Raw genomic sequence first — 23,037 nt, forward strand, 5'->3', positions numbered from 1 at the left:
GAACCCTAAAATTAGGAATTGCTGATATTTTGTCGATGCTACATATTAGCTAAGCTCGGGGGAAGCGACGAGGATTCGGATTAACTGTCTATCTTGCAGCACCATCCTACGTTTTATCGGTCATAAAGATAGACTTAGCGAGAATCATACATGTTCTAGGTTTCTAGTCCTAGTTCACTGGAAGCCAAGGGTTTACAGTCGCGTAACCGAGGTATGAGTCCTAACAAATTCAAGCCATTCAATACTCAGTTGCTTGATTCGACGATTGGGATTCCGCACGAATCTACGAACACGAGTTGGATTGGACTATCCTAACAAGTTCTTAAGACGAACCTACTCGTCGGTATTACGTTGAAGTGGTTGGCCGGTCAAGTTTAGGCATAGGCATTGCTTTTCGGCTCTTGGTTTATTTTCACCTACCATGAGGACTATTGAAATCGCATACCACGGCAGGATATCAGTTGGCCAACCATGAGATCTCTACAGTCTAGGGCCATGAAAGTTCTTTTTCGGGACGTCCGATTCCCTAGCGGTCCCAAGAGCCAGCAGGGATGCTCTTAAGGAGTGGTTTGCTCGTACATCCATCGGTACGTTGATTGGAAAAAAGGTTCCTCAAATCCTCGGGCAATGTATATGTCCATATCTGCCTAACATACGGTATATACGGTGTGATGAATCGAAAGATAAAAGTCTATAAAGAGGATTTATATGCAACCATCATTGAGAATTATTCCGATAGCGAGGTACGTGACCACAGCAATAGTTTGCAGTTGAATTTATCCCCATTTTAAGAGAATAACCCTACTGCTTTAACCACAGCCAGGCTATTGACATTGATAGCTTCAGTTAAATGTCTTCAGGGGCGTAGTTCATACGAGTTGAAGTGTTCTTGTTTTGGATAGGATTTGAATCCTCAATACGGAAGATAAGCTTTTCTTCGTGAATACAATGTTTACAACTAGTGCACATAGACGAAGTTATACAAGGATATAAGGTAGCTTCAATTGTATATTGGAATGATGAAATAATAAAAGAAACGATCTAGGTACTTCAATGGCCTTATATCAAGTACCCAAGTACATATACATAGGTACGTAGGTACCTACCTTCTATACAGGGCTTTCAAGGTTGAATGCCCGGGAGTCGAATGCAAGATTCTGCCCGATATCCCCGCCAAAACTTTTCAGGGCCCCACGCTGCCCACCACCAAATCCACCACCAAATTCACAAGACGAAATCGCAACCCCACCATCTTCCGAATTCGTGATATAGCCGTATCAATTTAGACATACGCTGAAAAGTAGAAAAGATGGCGACAACAGAACTTCAACAAGCGGTAAAACCCGTGGAGACTATAAATACACCAACAGATACAGAATCTACACCCTCAAAACCCATTCATTCTCTCGTTCTCGACACAGGCCCTCTAATTAAGAACGATCCTCCGGTCAGCACCCTCCTTGCTCAAGCCTACGAATTATATACGCTTCCGTCGGTCATATCCGAAATTCGAGATGCCGCAACGAGGGCGCGAGTCGAGACAACATTAGTTCCTTTCATAAAGTTGCGCACTCCGCGCCCCGAAAGCATCAAGTTCATCACCGATTTTGCGCGGCGCACCGGAGACCTCGAGGTCTTGAGCAGACCCGATTTACACCTAATCGCATTAACATACGAACTAGAGTGCGAAAGAAATGGCGGCGATTGGCGCCTAAGAAAGACACCCGGACAAAAAGGCTTGAACGGAAAGGCACCTACACAGCAAGCGAAAGAGAATGGAATCGCAGAACAAAATGATGGCGAGAATCCCGAAGACAAGAAGCCGGAAGAAGTTGATAGCCAAAACGAGGCAGGCCAAATCGAATTAGAAGGAGGTAAACCAGAGGATAATTCGAACGTCGAATCCGAGATACAGGAGCAGCCGATTATTCAACAAGAAACCGTCACTCAAGCCCTTGATTCTCTCAGTTTAGAATCATCCGCTTTGCCTACAGTTGATACTATACCAGGTGATGTCGCAGGATCAGAACCAAAGGTTGCCGACCAGAAAGAAGAGGACGAAGATGACGATGAAGACGGTTGGATCACGCCGTCGAACCTCAAGAAACATCAAGCCAAAGACCAACTCTCAGCACCGGAGCAACCGATCCAAAAGTTCCTGCAGGTAGCACTCCTCACATCAGATTACGCGATGCAGAATGTGGCGCTGCGGGTGAATCTCAATCTAGTGTCGCCAAGTTTAGCGCGCATCACGCGCGTCAAGACTTGGGTACTACGGTGCCACGGATGCTTCGCGATTTCGCGGGACATGGGAAAGCAGTTCTGCCCACGATGCGGGCAACCTACCTTAACACGCGTGAGCTGCTCGACAAACGCAGCAGGGGAGTTTACGATACACCTCAAGCGCAACTTCCAGTGGAACAACCGTGGCAACGTGTACAGCGTGCCGAAGCCGGTACACGGTTCTTCAAACGGAAAGGCACGTGGCCCGGGAGGTGGAAAGGGAGGCTGGGGAAGAGAGCTTATCTTTGCCGAGGATCAGAAGGAATATCTTAAGAAGTCCACAGACCAAAAGAAAACAAAGCAGAGGGATATTATGGATGAGGATTATCTCCCAGGCATCTTGACGGGGGATAGAAGTGGAGGAACCCCCGGCAGGATACGTGTTGGGGCGGGAAGGAATGTGAATTCTCGAAAAAGATAGACATGAATGGAATATGATAGAGCATACAGGTGTTATGGGGGCTTGGTATTTAAAACGGGATTGGCGGTACGGCTTGGTACGGGCTACACACTTCGGAAATGCACCTTAGAGCAATGCCAAAACAGTTCATTAAGACAAGATTGTTTGACTATCGTACCTGGTGTCCTTATCATGTCCTTGCTGGCGTAGGTTACTATATTCATTCACAGACCTCCAAATATCCATTAAATAAGAAGAAATTGGGTTAAGACTCCATATTGAGAATACCAACTGGTATAATATAATCTGCAAAGCCCAGCTAACTATACACAAGACGGCATCGGGCAGATAGCTTCTCGTAGGTAGTCCATAATCCCGAAAGTCGATTGCCTTTCTTTCTGATTTACACGCCATGAACGCCAGTCCGATGCAGGACTATATTTGCAACCTCGAATAGCCTAACCAAATCTTGTCGATCTCAGTTTGCTGATTTTGATCTTTTATTCACATCGCTATAGGGGATGTATAGTGCTTCACCGCGAGTTCTCAGCAACCTTGTTCTCTGTGATGAAGACCTTGATTAGCACATATATTCTTTTCTAGAATTCGCTTTCATCCATAATTTAGAGAGGTAGCGGAGGGTGTCTATATATAGGGTAAATGTAGGACTCACTCTGCTGTGTCAATAGCAGACCAAAGCGCCTCTTGAGGGTGACGCGCTGGCGCGACCACTTGTCGTCGGGAGAGAATCGTGCCGGGTGCGCCGACTTGGTGACATCGCCGTGTAAGACCTTCTTCAGGGTGTAGATGCGCTTGCCGCTCTCGTCCATAGTGTACATGAGATGCATTTTGACAGTTGTGTATTTCTTTCCTTTTCGTTTTTACAGCTTTGCTCGGTCCGTTTGGCCCTTGAAATGGATAGGCAAGGGTACTTGCGCTATGGATAAGTTGTATATCAAGTTGTTTTAGCGGTTATAGTTGTTGCGAAGGTATAAAATACCTACGTAGGTATGTTGCGTGTGCTGTTATTCGGTGTGGTTGTCGTATTTTGAAGTCTGATTGAGAGTTGAGAAGCTTCGAAATTAATTTTTTCAACCTTCAATTGTTGCATGTATTAAAGTGGATCCTACCAAAATTATTGGTATCCATCTTATCGATAGAGAAAGTGTCTGCCTAGTTCAGGTTTAGTCCTTCAATTATCTCAAGAAGTTCTAATGATCAAAGATATATAATAAGAATTAAGATGATAAGACTTGGTTTTGTTATTGAAGCGGACCTTAAGATGTATCGTTTAGAACTTGGCTGAGTTAAAAAGATTGGATTATCAGGTACGTAAAGTGATGTCAATGCTATACGGGACCCAGCTCTTACAGGGCTTCAACACCACGAAGCTAGACTTATGAGTTGTAATAGTAACAAATTTACAAATTTACAAATTCGTATAATTGAAATTCTTAAAAACACCAAATGTCTCTGCCGAGATTGTGTGACAGGTAGGTTGTATTAGCTCAGTTTGCTTGTCTCAAAACTGCCGAATACCTGTCTTGGCTTCATTATTATTAACCAAAAATCCGGGATATCCGTTGTTACCTATCTCCTATACATATACGCCGACGCCATGCATTTATATCCTTAAATATTAATCTACCCATTGTTTCTCCGGCCTCAATCCTCTAACTAAATTTTTCAAGTTCAACCGCGTGCTATATAATATGTTCTCCGTGAATCCCACCTCACGCATCTCTTCATTCTCGCTTCCCTTATTAATGTCCGAATCGCTGCTGATCTTGCCCTTCGGTCGGTGATGGATAAATAAACTTGGCACTATGCTCACACATCGCATACCGTTTATTCGTAACCGGCACAGATCACTAAGGTGATTATCAAAGGGTTTACGTTGTCCCTCGAGTCCCATATGCTGCAACGCCTTTTGCGCTCCAGCTGCACTCAGAGCATATGCGAAACTGCACACATTATCGCCGGGCACGTATACTATTCGAGTGCGCGGGGGATAATCGTCCCAGCTAAAGGATCCGTTTCCCAGAATATGACCCGGTGGCGGTACCGTCGGGTCGTTGTAGATGAAAACCTTACGAGAGTCGCGCTCCTCGGACGGGATCTGGAGGTCTTCGGGGAGGTCTTCATCGAACGTTGTTACACATGAACCTAGCCATAGCATATCCCAGTCTTGGCCATATGGGCTTGGCGTTTCTAGCGTTTGGTTTCTATGGAATCCGTTTTGCAAGGAACGAGCCGCCGCTGCGAATTGGACTAATTGTTCTTTAATATTAACATCCCAGTCCATATCATCTTCCATAATCAACGCCGACGAGATTCCATCTTCAATTATGCGTCGCATCGCGTTTACGTGGCCGCGCCAGGAACCTAGGTTACTATCCCGCATCGTTTCTCGATCCCACCCCTGAGCCAAGTTTATTAGTTATCTCGCAGCTGGTATCCGTCGGAAGTCTAGAGCTTACGAAGGGCAGAGCCTTTTTTGGGATAGTGTTACCAGCAACACCGGCAATCCAACTTATCCTAAACCCTGTGAGCGAAGACATTAAAGCTAACGCATCGCGTTTATCCGAACGCTCAGGGAGTCCTATGACGAAGACCTTCTCAAACTTCGATATGTACAGCCACTAGTCAGCTAATAACACCCGTGTCGAGCGGGACAAGACTCACGCCAAGCGTTCTATTAAACACGTCCGATTTACCTTGGCTTGCCGGTGATGAAGTCCATTTCACGGGACTTGGAGTCGAGCCCCATCGATTTCGAGCAGACCCGGGGCCTAGATATGTAAGGAGAATACATGCAAAAAGTACCACACCCAATACCAGACTGGTACTAGGCCGTCCCCCAATCATGGCCGATATATAAGTAATATAAGGCAGGAAGTATTCAGCAGAATTCCATCAGCAAAAGGATTCAGAAAGCCGTCACATTAAAATATTAGCTGGGAATTTTCAGTTTTGTTTATTCCAGGTATAGGACGGAGAAAAGGCTCCAGCTAACCAAATTCTAGGTTTTACTACCCCGGTTGCTTTTATTGGAAAACCAGAGTAGCTGAACCAGAGACTAGACCATTTAAGATTCGGAAGGCTTCTCTGATGAGGTATGACATCAGATAGGTAGATTATCTATATAACGATGAGTATCCTCGAGGCTGGGGAATCGCCAAATGGGAACGGTAGGAAGTCCCTCATTCACAGCGCACTCGCATCCTACAGTTCAGCCAATCAACCACTTTACCTCCGCCGGACGCGCCCGACTATCGATACCTGGTCGTAAGAAATTTCCTAACTGAGCGTGAGATAGCTAGGGTTGAATAAGACCGCCTACGTAGAGTAGCATTCTTTCCAGTCAATCACCGCGATCGTCATTGGATATAAGGCCGCCCACCGGGCCATCACCGTTCGACCAGTTCGTGATCCGGCCGAGTACGTATATAGGCAGATTACATAAAATAGCTAGCTTATATATCTACACAAAATTTCTAGAAAGGCTTATCACGACCTCGTATCGTCGATGTTATTTAATTATTTCGTGTTCACCAACCTTACCCCCTGATAGGTCATAGGAGGGGATTGATAACATCATATCGAGTCTGATACCCAACTACGGGGAAAAAGCACCGGCCTCGAAGAAACAGAGGAGGCAATAGCCCTATATCATGCTACGATTTACGTCGTTACGTCTTTTCTTTAAAAAAGAATTACTAGGTTTCGGCCCAAGGTAGGTAGACACGTATATCGGTCTATTATCTTATTAGGAAGTTTTACATTATACTCCATCAACGATTTTAAGCCTCGACCCCTCAATATTCTTCACTTTCTTCCACCACTACTTGACGACAGCAAACACGACACCGCCATATCCAGCGGACATGACCAAAACGGGTTGACTAATTACGTTGAAAATAACCCCCCTATTAACCATCTTAGGTTAGGAGCTGTTGTACGATGGTTTGCTTTTAAAAGCAACCAATCAGCCGATAAGTAAGCTGACTTGACAAGTCTTAAGAAGTCTCACAGTTCCAGCTGAGCAAACAATTCGAGTGTCTAGATTTATAGTAGAATATTCTTGGCAATAAAACTTGGCGCTTATATGACCTCGAGGATTTATACACAATTGCCTACGGGTGTAGAGAGTAGAGAGTAATCAGGTACTCACTTGTGCAGTTGTAGACCTTTTGATCATCATGCGAAACTCGCTTCGGCGTCTACTACCCATCGCGCACGTAATGAGCGCTCTGTTCATATTATGGAAAAGTTTATCCATCCTCACCAACTCTCCTTGTCCCATCCACGTCGTCGTATCGGATTCGATGGCACCGGCCTTTAAACGTGGCGATATTATCATTGTATCTAACCTGGAGCACGAAATCCGGATAGGGGACATTCCCGTCGTCTGGTTCTCTAAAGCGCCTTTGCCAATGGTTCACAGAGCAATCAAGATCCTATGGGGAGAAAGGCCAGGGAGTCGAGTTACAGAGTAAGATAAGCCTTGACTGTTCTTTAGATTTTAGTCTACCTAATGCTAAATCATTTCGCCTCGTAGGCAATTCATTCTCACACAGGGGGACAATAATGAGATGGATGACGTTGCGCTCTATCCTGGCAATCGGAAGTACATATATAGAGAGGAGATTATCGGGGTTGTTCGAGGCTATGTGCCCTACTTAGGGTGGATAACTATACTTTTAAACGAAACACCATACTTGAAGGTTGGACTTCTTGTTTGCTTAGCTTCTATTAGTATTTTCACGTAAAGTCTTAGGAGGTAACCATAGGAATGGTATGCTTAGATGAGAAATTCAAGTTTGGAATCGTAGCATGTTTTTATTAACTATAAACTTCATCTTGTCATCGAGGCTAGCAGCAAAGCGTATATCTTTGGATATACAAGACGCGGAGTTGACCATATAAAGAACGCCCAAACCCACAAAAACCCAAGTAATTTTCTCATGGCGGGCAATTCTCTGCCTCGAAATCCCATCCGCTGCATCAGGTATAATTGCTGCTCAGTTGGCCAGAACTTTGAAATGGCTATCTCGCAGCATATGGCTAAGAAGTTATACCAGAAGAACAGGACGTCTCTTTCTAGGGCTGAATCCCCTATTCGCCATCCAACAATAGCATGCGCAATGCCCGACATGGTAAAGATAGAAAAGGCAACGAATACCTTCTTCGCCGTTGATGGTAACCATGAAAGGGCCTTTTGATCCACAATGGCCTGTGCCCATACTCCTGCCGAAGCAAAAAGTCTATGCCAGAACTTTCCCCAGAAGCGTTTAAGGGTAAAGGCTTCAAGGGGATTGCCGAAAAGTGGTGGCCACTCTTGGGGGGCGTCAAGGCGGAGAATGGCAACAAAGAGAATTCCCATTATCGCATGGCTAATTTCAAGTTGTGATACGGAGTCGAAAATCCAAATCGTCGATATAAACGCTCGGATGCCGAGGTCGTGCAGCGATACAGTGCCATGTATAAGACGTCTGATAATAGATTCGCGGGTTGGTGAAAAGTCACTGAGCGTGCATGTTGTAAATATAGGGGTCATAGCGAAGTTGAGGCCTATTTTGAGCACGACGAAAACTGCTATCTTGAGAAGGCGGTATAAGGTAAACCTCACAAGTACAGGATTTAACATGTGTGGACCTCGTGAGAGTTTCCCTAGCTTGATGGGAATCATCCGCGGATTATTATAAATCTTGTAAGCCGTTAATAGGTTCCAATTAAGGGTCCCATCGGCTTCAACTTCGACCTTGAGGGGTTCTTTTTGGGCATGGAATATCAGTGGACTGCAAAGGAAAGTGATTATAACTAGCATCCCGAACTGGTAACTGAGTCCTGGAATCCAGTCAAGCTGGCGGATATCATATATCGATGCTGCGAGTAGAACCCATACCAAGGGGAGAATGGCGTCCCGACGGTTCGCCGGGATATAGAGACCGATGAATATTAATGCCACGGCAGAGGCATAGAAAATCAGTGGTTGAATGGGTATGGTAGCCGCAAGCAAAGCCATGCTGAATTTGTTGATAATCATGATATCGTCGTCTATCGAGTGTTGAACAGTAGAAACATAGTCTAGTAAGAACATGAAGCCTTTTCAGAAGTAATTTGTTCTAGCTTTGGATTATCTAGGACGTGAAGACGAAACATTAATGCACTAATCCACCATCACAGCCACTGCAGCTGAATATTCAGGGCTATCCTGTCATTCTCATGATAATGCCAAGACTTGCATCTCGCGTAATGTGCTAGGAGTATAGAGCTTATGAATGCATATATCGAAATAGGCTATTAGACAGATGGGAGACGCCGACAACTAGGTTATTTTCATCTACAACGAGTCTATATCATTTTACAAATTAAGTATAGTGTTACTACTGCCGAGATTTATATCTTACATAAGTGGCCGATTATGGCAATTTGGTATGCAAGTAATTGCTGGAGCCCAATAGCCGTTTTTATCTCATTACACAAGGCGGTATGCCGTCATCAATGGTATTAATGGTAGCCTCTATAGTCAACCATGATCTGATGTGGTTGTGGAGAGTAAATGAGTAGGGCAGTTTATCACACATAAGATTGCCAAGAGTATGGATTTTGATACATTCTGACGAGCCCAGATTGGCTAACTACATTACTTTATTTTTGTCATCCATTGAAATAGTTATATCCTATGGCAGAGTGATACAGTAAAATAGAGTAGCTCGGGTTTGGGAATATAGTGAGCTTGGGCCGATGTATACAAGTTAAGGTTGAATGAAGCCATATTGAGAAGCCATGAATGCAGTAAACAGGTGCCTCGCAATCTGTTTCCTAGGTCAATATAACCTACGGTCTAAGATACTAAGTTTGAAGTGCTAGGACAAGCTCAATTGACTAATCGCTAAGAGTCCTAGCTGGTGAGCTCTGAGGTAGAGAGCATCGCGACGTCTGATGCTTGGCATCTTACTCCTGACAAGCTCAACAAGCATTTGCATCTGGCAGTCTATTGAGACGCGCCTTCTTGGCGCTTATCATCTCATGAGATGGTATTATCAGCTTCATTTGGCGCCTCTTTCTGGTCACAGTCACAGCTAGCTCATCCGCTAACAAGTGTAGAGGAGGTTGTAGGTAACTAGTCCCCATACCATGAGGCCAGGGGGATATGCTTAGTATAGCAGCTCGCAATGCTATGGTGCCTCACGAGATCGGTCTAACTAGCCATTTTACTACAATCGACTATACACCCGCGAAGGTGGTCATCGAGACTCTAGTTTATATAGAAACTTCCTAAAAATAAGTAGTTTCTATCTAAGCTCCAGTCAGCAAAGTGCTCTAAGAGCATTGTTCTAGAAGCAAGAGATTGGATCATGAGAGGCTGCTATCATTATGGCAGGATAGTCCTACGAGGCGGCCTCTCTAGGTAAGTGTAGCACGACTTTCTACGAGCGACTTGAATATAAATACAAGAGCATCTTCAACCAAGTGAAAGAGAATAGACATCAACATCTCAGTCACATACCTCCCGACAGCACCTACATTTCTTTCTCTAACAGAAGCATCTTCACTTCTCACAATATCTCAAAATGCGTTACCAAGCTGCCGCTGCCACTGCTTTTGTTGCGGGCTTCACATTCTTCCAGAGCTGTCCTGCTCCTGTCTGGCACCTGGTACCCGCCATCGCCGGTATTGTCGTTCAAGTCCTCGAGATCATCGTCAAGGAGATCGACAAGCGGGACATTACTGGCGAAGACGGGTTCGAAATCGAAGCCAAAGTCCAGCTAAACAATGAGCTCTACAACCGAGGCAAATATTGTATGGATGTTCCCAACGGTGTCCCCGAAAACGTCATCGAGAACTGCTGCAATTCTCTGAGGGGCGCACACATCAAGGTAACCGGAGATAACCCTAAGTCTGGTAAGTAAACTCTACGAAACTAGAGATAAAAAAAAACTGATCATCGTTCTACAGGCATCAAGATCACGGGTATCCCCTACCCTTGCATTTCTGCTGCTCCCTGGTTCGATGGAGTTGGAACCGTCCCGTTTGCTTGCGGCGACGACTGCCTTCAGTATGCAGATCTAACCAACGACGAGTACACTCAGGTGCGCAACGCGTTCTTGAGCAAGGCACACAAATAAGAATGTGGTGTCACGAGTAGAAAGAAAGCGTTAAGATGGTCTTAGAGATTAGCGACGAGGAATATTGAAGGATGAGAAGAAGCAGCAATTTACTATGTTAACCTTTTTATACACTGTCATTTAGATATTAGAGAAGTTCCCTGCAAATATAAAAATTTCTCGGCCGAGCAAAGACGCCCCTATATGGTAATACTGCATAATTGGTTAAATGACTGAGTTTGGGTATCATGCCGGCATTGAATGTTATGAAATCCATTTGAAAGAAACATCCATAGCAGAGAGCTTAGATAAATGCATAACATTTGATGAGGACGCCAAGGGCCGAAACATACAGGATGAAGAACCTTGAAAGTCTTGCATTGAAGTTGTGCTAGGTTTATGACAGCCAATGATAATAGTCTATGACGTTGTGGTTGCGAGGGCCAAGGATACCTAATTACCTCCTAAGTCATGAGGTAGTCACTTGTCAACTAACAACTATATTCTTAAACATCATCCAACTTCAAAATTATTTGTCTCTTACTAAATTACCAATTTTAATTATCCATCATTTAAAAATGTATATTCCATCAGCACAAAGTGTCCTAACAGCAGGACTTGCTCTGACCGGTAGTCTCAAAGAACGTACGTCTGCTATACATCCCATTTTCGCCTCTGCTTAGCTCCTTTCTCACAAATCAATTGATGCGTAATTCTCGCTGACAATTTCCAATTAATTAAGCAAGTACCGTAGCCGAAGGATCAGTGATGGACTACGCGGTCGAGAAATGCAAAGACTCGGAAGGCAATACGAGATGCTCGAAACCGTTCCTCGTCTCTAAGTCAACCTGCTATCAGCTCGAATGGCGTACAGAGGGAGCACTTACGCATACTACCGCCGAGATTCGTGATATAAAGTCAGGCGAGCTAGTTTTCTACCGCGATACCAACGGTGATTGGACTCCAGAAAAGGGAGAGGTACGTCATCCTTCATATTATGCTTGCCTAGAGTGTACTTGCTAATGATATTTGCGATGTGTAAAGCTCGTCTATCTTGATTTCAAGCCTAAGGTCCCGGCAACAGGAAACCAGACTGTGGATTATATAGTCAAGACTTGTGAATAGACGGGTATATTGGTGGTAATATCCTTACCTTTTTTGGAGATTGTAGGATAGGCGAGGATTGCGTACGACACATGAGAAGCATATAAGGTGTTCCATGGGATCTGTATTAACATTTTACTAAATAAGATGAAGCTTGAATTTATCATGACATATGTATCATCGAAATAGGGGCCGGTGTTGGCCACCGATGGTAGATAACTACCTCCTAATATAGAAGAAAGTCCAACGTTGATAAGCTGATAGATACCTGCCTGTAAAATTTTAGATATATACCTACCTAGGTAGGCATTTAACCATATTTCTGCTGATAAAATTTAACTGTATTCATTGGCTATCATAATGCGATCATAATTCATTTCCATACGGCACGAGGTACTTGTTCTGTTTCGGACCCATCCAAACCTCGGGCTTTTATTCTTGAAGGCCCTGGTTGAGGATCAACCCAATCAAGGTCATTTGTCCAGATACCGGCCTTGGTATAATCTCCACTCGTTGTACCCGACATAAAACCAAATCGGAAGTACTCGTTATAATCCGACCCGTTGTCGCGAGACCATACGAACTGGTCTGAGCCTTCATCGGCGAAGAAACCACGATATCTTTCAACATCGTTGACCAGCACACTAATACCATCGTATCGCAATCCCGGCGGAGGTTGCCACTGAAATGTGATTGTTGAAACGGTAGTGTTAATGATGGGTGCGAGGGGAGCGGGAAGAGGAGACCCCAGCTGAGCATCACCTTGCAAAGCTACCGAGGTCTGTAAGATAGAGTCAAATCCCCAGCGAGCTATACCGTTGATGAATAACCCTATCAGAATACCCTGGTAAAGAAGAGATGGCCTTGTCTGTATGCTGGTACCTGGTACCAAGAGCAATGCTAAGATGTAGTGATGAATACGCAAGCTGAGGCTAGGTAGCACGAGACAGATGATAATCCCCAGGATGAACAATGCGTACAGTTTGAGAATCCGTATCAATCTCCCTTCTTGTCGGAAGCACCAGACTTGGCCAACAGCGATGAAAAATAGTACGATGACGATGATAGCGAGAGCTGCCTTGGCACCAGGTTGCTGCTCGAGGTCGTGCCCTGTCAGGCGTTGGATAGGTATGAAGTCGAAAGTGTAATTTGTAAGTGCGCCAACCCAGCAGCCACCTAACCACAGAATAGTCTTCTCAAACTGGGCCGTTAATCCTTGTAAAGTTCGTCGCACACCCATTTTGTCATAAAATACCCACGCACAAAACATGGCGGGAAGAAACTTGCCCAGGATGTTGGAAAACAATCCTGGGATCGATGTGTAGGACGGCGGGTCGGAAGCCATACCTACTTGCCAAAATATACCAACAAAGACAGTAAAGAAAAACACTGACGACGAAGCAGTAAACAACGATAACACGGAGGTGAAGACTGCGGAAACCGCTAGTAGCGACCACCTTACGTCTCTAGCCTTGCATTCGATCCCCGGTTCAAAGGTAATGGACAGCGGGAAGTACGAATCGAAGGCAACGCTATCGATGCCGTGTCTATTCGTGCTAATGTAGTTCTGCTGCCGTCCTACTAGGTTGACGACACCACAGCCACCCTGGGAATCGGAAAAGAGACCGGCGTGAATGGCAGATCCGCAAATAAAAGAATCGCCCCGGTAGACAGGGTCCTCTTCGTTGGCGGGATCGGGTGGTCCACCGACGACCAACGGGGCGTAAACTACTTCTCGGCTTCCTACTGCTCGAGGATTGAGGACTCGGTAGCTGGCGCAGTTGGAGGGACAGCGAAAGGCAAAGCCACTACCGTTGAATGGTCTGCAGTTGACACCATCAAGACCGCAGTCGTTGTTCCGACTCCAGTATGCGACACCACATCCTATGTCCATAGGGGTGCCATAATTCGCAACTTCCGAGGCAACCTGGCCCCGCCACATAACAATAGCAAATATAACAATCCATACAGCAACATAGCCCATATATAATAATATTTGGTGTTTCTTATTGGGAAGGAATTTGTCGAGCAGACGAAGTGGTGCCTCCTGGACGGTAGGAAAGAATGGTTCAATCCTCCAGACCTTGGGGTTCTGCGGACCCCTCATCCATTTAAAGGCGGCTTTCCCATACTTTCGGACGGGATAGGGAACCCATTTCCAATTCTTCCAAGCGCCTTGGTCCTGCATAAAGCGCGGGGTCGGAGGGTCGTCGTCCTCGTTGAACTCGAGATGTTGCGGGCCGCTGAGCGGATCGTCCGGATGTGCCGGTGAAGCGTTGCGCGGCCGTTGCTGTTCAATGTCAGGAGAGACTGAACGAGTTTCTAACTGATTGCTACTCATGATATGAGACTACTTAATGCGTCATAGCGTCTATTAGTGACTTAAGGAATCACTCTCGATGGTATATGAAAGATTATTAAAGAGCTAGCTTACATATAGCGGTTGGGATATAATACAATAAGAACGAGGTTAACCAACAGGTTACGAGTTCTAAATGTATAATAGAACAAACGTTAAAGGATACATGAGATGAGATATCGAAGAGGATAAAGTAGGCGATATAATAGATTTCCAGACCGAGAGCCTGCTCAGCCTTTAGAAAGTTGTCGTTGCGTAGCAGAGGGAGTTGACAATTGGTAAGTTGGCGGAATGTAACTTTGGTTGGATTCAGCGCTGAGAACGCGAAACAAAAAGGCCGCGCGAAGGAAGTGGCTTAAGACCCAGCCCATTGGGCAGGTGGGTTAGTGATAGATAACGATTGGATCTCAGTTGTTTCCTTGAAAGAAACAAGTGGATCTCATACAGTCCGTTTCCGCCAAGTGATCCAATCGGAATGTGACGTCTCCAAGTTCTAGGCTGTTATCGATACAGTACCTACATACAGACTGTTTCCTACACAATGATTGTGTAATAAACGAATAATTATAATAGAGGGCAATCATTGTAAGCCTAATTATCATTAAATACAGATAGTCTTATTATAGTAGGTACCTGTATATTTCTTTTTTCCTATATCAACACCAGGGCGTATTTACATCATATCTCGATGCCTTACGAGAACTCACTAAACGGCGCTACCATAACAAATCCAAAGCTCACGAGTTGAAATTTTCGACTTAAAAAGGGCTATCCTAACTTATGAGAAAAAAGAGGTAGATCAACAATTTATTTCATACATTAAAATAAGAGAAATCCATTCCTATTTCCATCAAAGAATGGCCGATTCATCCTCGGAACACGCTATGTTCACCGTTCTGAAAAGTGCAGTGGTCGAAGGGGGGGCACCTAGAGCAGGCCGTTTAACCCTCCCGAAACGAAAACCAATTGACACGCCCAACTATATTGGCCTTTCATCACGAGGAGCAATACCACATATGACACCAGATGTCATCTCCAAGCATGTAGAGCTCAATGGTTCATATATGGCTTTAGAAGACTGTAAGTCTAGTAAACTTGTGATTGTATTTCTACTATTAGATTAACACATTATCTAGTTATAGAAAAGTCTCAGAGGAGGGCCCAACCCGCCATATTTAACATCGATGCTGATGGTAAAGAGGCTCTGCATGCGTACACCGCTACACCTACACCGCTGGCCATAGTGCTCGGTGCCCGACGGCATCCTGCAGTAGTTGCCCCTATGGGTAATGGGAAAGACTATGTCTCAGTTTACACATCAACCGGCTTCCAGAAGTTGAAAAATAGCGAATATCACCAAGCCATCGAGAAGCTGCAGCCAGACATTGCAATACCCCTTGCGGATCTAACGTTCGGAAATTCACATATTAGGACTAAACTTCCAAATCCGAAAAGGCAGCTCCGAATGGTGGAGAGAACAGAAGATTGGCTATCCGAAACTATAAAATTAAGAAACGTCAACGGTGAAAATAAGACTATTAAGCCTTCTCTATTTGCTCCACTGTTGCCGGTTGCTTATCCGACGCAATGGGAATATTTAAACCGCCTATCCCAGGACTATGTCCAGCATTTATCCGGGCTTGCGGTGTATGATGCGGATATCCTTCCGGACCTCAGCAATCACGAGTCCCTTGGTTCGCTTCCTCGTATTTCTATGGACTTTATAACGTCACCACAAGAAATCCTCCGGCAAACTCGCTTGGGGATTGATATATTCACTGTAACATTTCTTAACGCAGCCTCGGATGCTGGAATCGCTCTTATCTTCTCGTTCCCACCACCACCACCCGTGAAAACAGGCGCATATCCGCTAGGAATAGACATGTGGTCTCCAGACCATCAGATATCATTAAAGCCGCTCGCAAATGGATGTGAATGCTATACTTGCACCAGGCATCATCGTGCCTATCTCCAGCACCTCCTAAACGCCAAAGAAATGCTTGGATGGACACTTCTCCAAATCCATAATTACCATGTCTTGGATGAGTTTTTCAAGGGCATCCGAGCAGCGCTTATCGCAGAACCTTCGACGTTCGAACACGACTGTGATATCTTTTCCGAGACGTACGAACCCGTGCTTCCTAAGGGTACCGGTGAGAGGCCTCGAGCTCGAGGATATCATTTTAAGACCGAAGGGGGACAATCGAAGATTAACCAACCAGCTTGGGAGAAGTATGGCGAAGGTGGAACTGAAGACCCGACACTCGCCGGAGAGATAGCAGGTCTAGCTGTAACAGGAGCCACCGCAGAGGGAGGAGAGACCCCACTCGTTCCTGATGCTGAAACTGATGCCGATGAGTTAGATAGGAAAGGGTTCGCTGAAATTGACAAGTGAGCTCCTTTCTATAAGTGATGACTTTAACTTCTCGCTACACTTGATAATAGACTACGCGCTGCAATTGTGATATACCGTCATTCGGCGAGAGGTATGGCTATACGGTTATTTATCCGGCCCGGCCCATTTTCGAGTCGGTTGGGTATAGGTGGCTTAATTGTTTGAATGAATTACTACCAGCTACCTTAGATACTTGAGGTGTGGGACAATTCGGTCGCCGAGGTCGTGATTCGGTGGCCTCCACTTCCCTGCAATACAATCACCGGGGTTTGTTCCCGAGAACTTGGAACCAAGATTCATATCTGCATGCAATGAGTTGACATCCTTATTGGCCTATTATATGCAGTATATCTGCAAAGGCGTTTTCAACCGCAGATCAAACAACTAAGCACAAAATTTAGACACTAGAGAGGACCGCTACATGGCGGAGAAGTTACCATCTTTAACAATGCGCTTACAAGCACCAATCGCCCCTTTTCAAGTAGTAAACTACACCTAGGTAAATGAATGTGAACTACTTTAAAATAAAGGCAACTAAGCATTACTCAATATCTTTTATGTTGGTTTTATTTACATAATACAATTAGCACGTGTACATCTCACGATCAGGGTAGCCCTGAGTGCCCTATGCGGCGGGAGACGTTAGCCAAGCTAATTCATATCTTCCTGGTCAAGAAAGGGGCCAATAAGAGTAGGTAATTCAACCCACGTTTTCCCAACCCTTGCTCCCTTCGATATCTCGACTTTTACGTATCAAGAAAGCTACCTATGATCATTGTTTATTCGCTAGGTCAAGCTGAAGATGGCTCACCATATCGAGGCATGGTACGCCACTATAGAAAAATATCAACTAGCAACGCTAATAATAGGAAACATGCATTGCTGCTACATATCTTATTTGCCAACCATATCCAAGGCTTCTATTTAGTTTCCTTGAAGCTTGTAAGGACTCAGAAGAACAAGCACTTTGAAAATGCAGGAACCAGGAACCAACAACAAACTTCTAGCCGCTAAATATCCCTAGATACCTACCTAAGACAAGCTATCATTGATATAGGAACTAGCTTGCTAGTCGAGCACGTGCGATGATTTACCTTTATGATTCCTACATGATCAATGCTTCGAGCTATCATTCACTATCAGAGATTTCTAGAACATGAATGACCAATTGAAATCAGGTCTCTTTCGTTGCCAAGATCTCACCAATCGAATTTTACGACCTCAGGAACGGCCAAGGCCTCGACTACCTTCCAATGCAGGATCAGCGGTATCATGGATCTTTCAACAGCCAAGCTCGTGGCAAGGTTACACTACATAATCATAGCAAGCTCAGCTTGACTTGCACTATATAGCTCTGGAGCTTCCCAGGCCTCTGAGACCGACCCGATGTCTTGCTGCCCCAACCTTTTGCTTGCCAATAGTTGAGAGCCACAATGGGTAAACTGAGCTTCCTTGTTGTGGGGGCGGTGGCCTTTTCTGCTGTCACTGCGCAGACGTTCAAGCGACTCGGTGCTTGTCCTGATCTAGGCTGCGTTTTACCGCCTGATCAATCAGACTTCCTACCGGGACAATACTTCGACCTTCGTCTCGAAGTACATGCTCCAGTTAATGGTTCGGAAGCTTTCAATAACGGCGAACCGGATGAGAAGTTCTCCGTCACTATTAATAAAGAGGGTGGCGAGTCTAAGACCATCGCCGAGTTCTTCGACGTTGCCGAACCAGAGCTAGAGAAGTGGGACTTCAGTTGGCACGAAGATCTCTTTGCCAAGGATGCGGGAACGCCGTCTATCGTCAATGTCGCGTCGAAGATCTATCGGCAGCTCGCAATTTACGAGCCGGGAAACTACGTCGTTACGCTGAACTATTACGATGGTCAGAAGACAACAGCTAACTGGGTTGTGCGACCACTGGCTACACAGAAAAAGGCCAAGAATGTTATTCTCTTCATTGGTATGGTTATCGAGACTCAATAAAAAGGGTTGATGTTGACAATATATAGGTGATGGTATGACCACGAATATGATCACGGCTGCGCGCCTACTTGGTCACAAGAGTATCAACGGAAAATACCAGTCTCTATTACAGATGGATAAATTCCCTGTTGTAGGACACCAAATGGTATGATACTAATCGATTTACATATTGTAATCTTTGAGTCCCTTAGAAGCTAACTATTATCGTTAGACTCATTCCATCGATAGTTTCATTACTGATAGTGCTAATTCGGCATCTGCCCTTTACACTGGACATAAGAGCAGCGTCAATGCTATGGGGTAAGTCGTGACACGAATTAACTTGATATACTTCTAGACTAGATGCTGATTTTCTTTTCTCAAGTGTATATGTCGATTCGTCTGCTGATTTATTTGACGACCCAAAAATTGAGACTATTGTTGAGTTATTGAAGCGTACTTGGGTAAATAGGAACTCGCTCCTGACATGGATTCCTGTACTAATAAGTCATTAGGACTCTGCTTGGGGTGCCGTCTCAACTGCAGCCATCTCAGATGCGACTCCTATTGCCCTTACCGGCCATAGCCGATCGCGATATGCCTACGGTTCCCTCGTCGATCAAGGATTGAACTCGGTCACTAACTATTCCTGGACGAATCAGGGCGGTCCTGACGTTTGGTTCGGTGGAGGTGCCGAGCAGTTTTACCCGAATTCCGACAGCTACGAAGGAAAAGATTATTATGACGCATTTTCCAAAGCCGGCTACGAAATCAGCTTGAACAAGACTTCCTTGTTGGAACTTGGTAACAGCAGCAGGGCTCTCGGAATCTTCTGCAAATCTCATTTCCCCGTCTGGTTAGACCGCAACATCTTCACGGAGAATTTAGACAGCTTTGAAAACGATCCTCTAGGTTCGGATAATCCTGCCCTTGACCTTCCTGGTCTGAAGGAAATGACCTTGAAGGCCATCGATATTCTACATACCCGCGGTGGTGATAAGGGGTTTTTCCTCATGTCCGAGGGCGCGTCTATTGATAAGCAGATGCATGCCTTAGACTATGACCGTGCTCTTGGTGATCTCCTTGAGCTTGACGACACGGTGCGCGCGACCATTGACCACCTAAAAGCGATAGGTGAATTGGAGAATACTCTGGTCCTTGTCACTGCCGACCATGGCCATGGATTTGATGTCTTCGGAGGCGTTGATAACAAATACCTTTCCGAGCAGGAGACTGATCGTGACAAGCGTCGTGCCGTTGGTATTTACGAACAATCCGGATTGTCACAGTACACTGTCCCGGTTGAGGGGGTTTCGTATGGTACTGGCCCTAACTTCCCTGTTAACTGGGATCCAAGGTACAGTTTAGCAGCAGGCCTCAGCGCCAACCCCGACCACCGCGAGAATTACCGCATACACAAGACACCGCGCAAGGTTGTCAGCAGCACGCCGGGCTTCAACAAGGACGACCTATTCGTTAACGCCAAGGACAGTCCTGACGGATTTGTTGTCAACGGCACACTGCCTGTTTCCGAGTCAGCGGGTGTGCACTCGCTCACCGATGTAGCTGTTTTCGCTATGGGGCCTTGTCAATACGATTTTGGGGGCACATATGGTAATATTGATGTTTTCTATAAGATTGCGAGTTGCTTAGGTCTAGCGAGGCCGGATAACAAACCTCCTACTAGTCCTGGAAGTGGATGCAAGAAACATTAGGGCTGGAGGGAGTGATTATGATGTAATGGATAGGAACGGCGTATGAGGAAAGAAGAAAAGTATTGAAGTTGGACGATAAACCTTCATGTAAATAATTTAATGATAATGCAAACCTCTATGAAATGGATAGCTTGCGACGACTACCTGTAATCCATTAAACGGCAATTAATCAGCACCAAGTTATAACATTTTCACTAAGAACTAACCGTTGATGGACACCACCTATTTAATTCACTTTCTATGAGGTAAATACCTACAATATAGCCATCCCTTGTAACCTTGAGCATCAACTACGCCCAGCCAGAGCCCCCACATCCGTCAGTAAAACCACCAGCGCCTATCGCGACCTTATTATTTTTAAAGCAGCGATTATTTACAAATATAGGCGTATGGAAAGTGGCTTTCCACTCCATACCGTCGCTATCCGGCTTATCAAAATATTCAAACTTCCAAGCTGTAATACCTAGCCCCAAACACCCTTTCATCTTGGGGATAATTGTATCCTGGCCGCTGTCCCAACTGCTCCACCCAGCACCTGTAAAAACATTAGCTTCGATCATGGGTTCTACATCTACACTCGAGAACACTCTCACTTACCATACATAGTGTAATCACTATACACTACGTGATATCCACCATCACATTTACCATATGCCTTCGTGATCGGGGGCCAAGGTCGGTTATCCCGGTTGACGTTGACAGTGTATCTATATTCGCCGCGCTTCCATGTGCCCCCAAACTTCCAATTCATCGGATTGTTGGGATCATTACCATCGCACCCGTTGATGATCCGCTCCATACTCTCAATACATTCGTCATGATTAAATTCGCTGGCAAACTCTGACGTCTCGATAACGAACTCATGCTCGTCCGGCGTTCCCTCGTGGAACTTTCGGCTATCCTTCCACCCAGTTACGCCGCCACCTGGTGCTTTGACCCCGTCGCAGTACGTCTTATAGTTCTCATTTAACCTATCTGCAGTGGCGTAACCTTTGCGACCTTCTTTTTGCCAACATTTGAACTCGTCTGTGACTGTGCATACTTCCGGGTTGATACCCAGTACCTCAGCTCGCAGATCGATAGCTCGTTGAATGGCAAATGATGCAATGGCATTGTGTCCGGCTTCATTAGGGTGGAAGATACGCCCGAAGTAATCTGGTAGGAACCAACCAACATTAGGGAGATACGGATACGGATCTCCGGGGCAGCCGGGTGTGGCCGGGGCTCGTTTATCAAGGGCTTTAAGTGCTGCCGCTGAAGGATTCACTGAATTCCATAGGATAGAGCGGTAGACAGCTCTGTCTACGCCATTGCTATCGAGATCCCTCTCCGGCAGAGGAGGTAGAGATACACGCAGGGCTTCACGTTGTTCATCGGTGGGTGGAACAGATGTATCCCACTCTCCAACAACTTCGCCATCAACTGTGCTATCTAAGTCCACATAAATAGTTTCCGTTCCATTAGCGGAGCGCTTCTTTTTTAGTGGAAACCGCCAGATAGATTTTCTCGTGTCTGGCTTGAAGAATAACAAGTCTGGCTGCTTAGGGTCCGGATACGTGCCAGTGGACGAGGGATCGCACATTTGGCCTTTAACGCCGTCGATGCCCCAGAGGTCCCAAGATGCATAGCCAATTTTGTAGCTGACCTCATCGGCGACGTCGTGAACCACGTCGCGCAATGCGTCGTTCAACGCCGTTGTCAACTTGTTGAAACTCTTACGGCGATCAACGGTCAGGGGTAAAGGGCTCGCGCTACCTTGTAGGTAGCGATACCAATAGAATGGAGCCCAGTCTTGATTGGTGGCACAATCATCATTATCCTCGTTGAAAAAGCGCGCGTAGCCATTGTACACGACCACTCCGTCTTTAGCCATCTTGCTATCAAGTGCCTTAAGGATCTGCTTTACGTTGTCCTTGACGATACTGTCGAGGTTTTCCTGCGCCTTATCGAGGATGGCATTGCAAGTAGCATCACCGTCAAATGCCAGAATGACGCAGCTCTTAATGATATCGGAAAGACATAGATCGTTTCCACCAGCCGTTAGTGTGAGAAGGTCAATGTTGTTTTTCAGCGCTGTGGCTTGATTGTAGATCTGCCACGTCTGATCCCCGAAGCAAGCTGGGAACTGGAAGTCCTCTATCTCAGACCCGACAAACTCCTTCATCAAGACTGGATATGACTGATCATACCGCGAGCACCACCATGAACCTAGGTCAAAGATACTCCCAAGCCTGGAGCCAGAGCCCACCCCGGCCGTATAGCTGTCGCCGATGGCTGCAAAGCGTTGTACCCATGTGAAAGCAGTTGGGTCATCAATAGAATCTCGCTGAATCTTTAAACCTTGAGGTATAGTGCCAGATGGAATATATGCATTGGAGACATTCCGGGGAATAACATGAGCTATGGCCTGGTCCGCAATGGACAGCAGTAGCCCAAAACTACATGCGGAAACCAACCGCATAGTAAAAGATAGAACCCTAAACTTCTCAAGAGCGTTGAAAGAACGGCCGGGGAAAGAGGGTAAAGAATTGTGAACGCGCAAGAAAAAACACGCCTCGACGAGGTAGCTCGTCGCGAGAATATCCTCCTACTACTAAGAGCACGGAGAGCTCCGGTAGGTTTAACATCCTCACTTATCGGATCCGGTCCGATATGCTAAGCTTAATACCACACTCATCATATCATACCATGAACGGTTCTAGCTAAAGATCACGA

General features: G+C 45.6%; 9 protein-coding genes across 9 annotated transcripts; 5 read left to right on the top strand and 4 right to left on the bottom strand.

Annotated features, from left to right (window-relative positions):
* Positions 1-1,309: 1,309 nt before the first annotated feature.
* On the top strand, positions 1,310-2,704 carry GL218_06475 (20S-pre-rRNA D-site endonuclease nob1; the record flags this gene model as incomplete). The annotated part of the gene is made up of 1 exon (XM_033583188.1): positions 1,310-2,704. The coding sequence occupies one exon, from the start codon at positions 1,310-1,312 to the stop codon at positions 2,702-2,704; it is 1,395 nt and encodes a 464-aa protein (XP_033433500.1).
* Positions 2,705-3,216: 512 nt separating this feature from the next.
* Positions 3,217-3,531, bottom strand: GL218_06476 (H/ACA ribonucleoprotein complex subunit 3; the record flags this gene model as incomplete). The annotated part of the gene is made up of 2 exons (XM_033583189.1): positions 3,217-3,245; positions 3,357-3,531. 2 exons carry the CDS (start codon positions 3,529-3,531, stop codon positions 3,217-3,219), a joined length of 204 nt encoding a protein of 67 aa, XP_033433693.1.
* Positions 3,532-4,322: 791 nt separating this feature from the next.
* GL218_06477 (putative glycosyltransferase family 25 protein) lies at positions 4,323-5,551 on the bottom strand (the record flags this gene model as incomplete). Its single annotated transcript, XM_033583190.1, has 3 exons — positions 4,323-5,105; positions 5,164-5,307; positions 5,369-5,551. The coding sequence occupies 3 exons, from the start codon at positions 5,549-5,551 to the stop codon at positions 4,323-4,325; spliced, it is 1,110 nt and encodes a 369-aa protein (XP_033433499.1).
* A 4,712-nt stretch (positions 5,552-10,263) lies between these two features.
* Positions 10,264-10,818, top strand: GL218_06478 (uncharacterized protein; the record flags this gene model as incomplete). Its single annotated transcript, XM_033583191.1, has 2 exons — positions 10,264-10,594; positions 10,649-10,818. The coding sequence occupies 2 exons, from the start codon at positions 10,264-10,266 to the stop codon at positions 10,816-10,818; spliced, it is 501 nt and encodes a 166-aa protein (XP_033433498.1).
* A 557-nt stretch (positions 10,819-11,375) lies between these two features.
* On the top strand, positions 11,376-11,922 carry GL218_06479 (uncharacterized protein; the record flags this gene model as incomplete). The annotated part of the gene is made up of 3 exons (XM_033583192.1): positions 11,376-11,442; positions 11,540-11,775; positions 11,842-11,922. 3 exons carry the CDS (start codon positions 11,376-11,378, stop codon positions 11,920-11,922), a joined length of 384 nt encoding a protein of 127 aa, XP_033433497.1.
* A 352-nt stretch (positions 11,923-12,274) lies between these two features.
* Positions 12,275-14,242, bottom strand: GL218_06480 (uncharacterized protein; the record flags this gene model as incomplete). Its single annotated transcript, XM_033583193.1, has 1 exon — positions 12,275-14,242. The coding sequence occupies one exon, from the start codon at positions 14,240-14,242 to the stop codon at positions 12,275-12,277; it is 1,968 nt and encodes a 655-aa protein (XP_033433376.1).
* A 902-nt stretch (positions 14,243-15,144) lies between these two features.
* GL218_06481 (Queuine tRNA-ribosyltransferase-like protein) lies at positions 15,145-16,655 on the top strand (the record flags this gene model as incomplete). The annotated part of the gene is made up of 2 exons (XM_033583194.1): positions 15,145-15,340; positions 15,397-16,655. 2 exons carry the CDS (start codon positions 15,145-15,147, stop codon positions 16,653-16,655), a joined length of 1,455 nt encoding a protein of 484 aa, XP_033433377.1.
* Positions 16,656-18,088: 1,433 nt separating this feature from the next.
* GL218_06482 (Alkaline phosphatase H) lies at positions 18,089-20,322 on the top strand (the record flags this gene model as incomplete). Its single annotated transcript, XM_033583195.1, has 5 exons — positions 18,089-18,605; positions 18,655-18,773; positions 18,840-18,928; positions 18,993-19,071; positions 19,123-20,322. 5 exons carry the CDS (start codon positions 18,089-18,091, stop codon positions 20,320-20,322), a joined length of 2,004 nt encoding a protein of 667 aa, XP_033433374.1.
* A 290-nt stretch (positions 20,323-20,612) lies between these two features.
* Positions 20,613-22,486, bottom strand: GL218_06483 (uncharacterized protein; the record flags this gene model as incomplete). The annotated part of the gene is made up of 2 exons (XM_033583196.1): positions 20,613-20,857; positions 20,920-22,486. 2 exons carry the CDS (start codon positions 22,484-22,486, stop codon positions 20,613-20,615), a joined length of 1,812 nt encoding a protein of 603 aa, XP_033433375.1.
* Between the last annotated feature and the right edge of the window lie 551 nt (positions 22,487-23,037).

This window comes from Daldinia childiae, assembly GCF_008694065.1.
Source record: "Daldinia childiae strain JS-1345 chromosome Unknown Scaffold7, whole genome shotgun sequence".
Lineage (NCBI taxonomy): Eukaryota > Fungi > Ascomycota > Sordariomycetes > Xylariales > Hypoxylaceae > Daldinia > Daldinia childiae.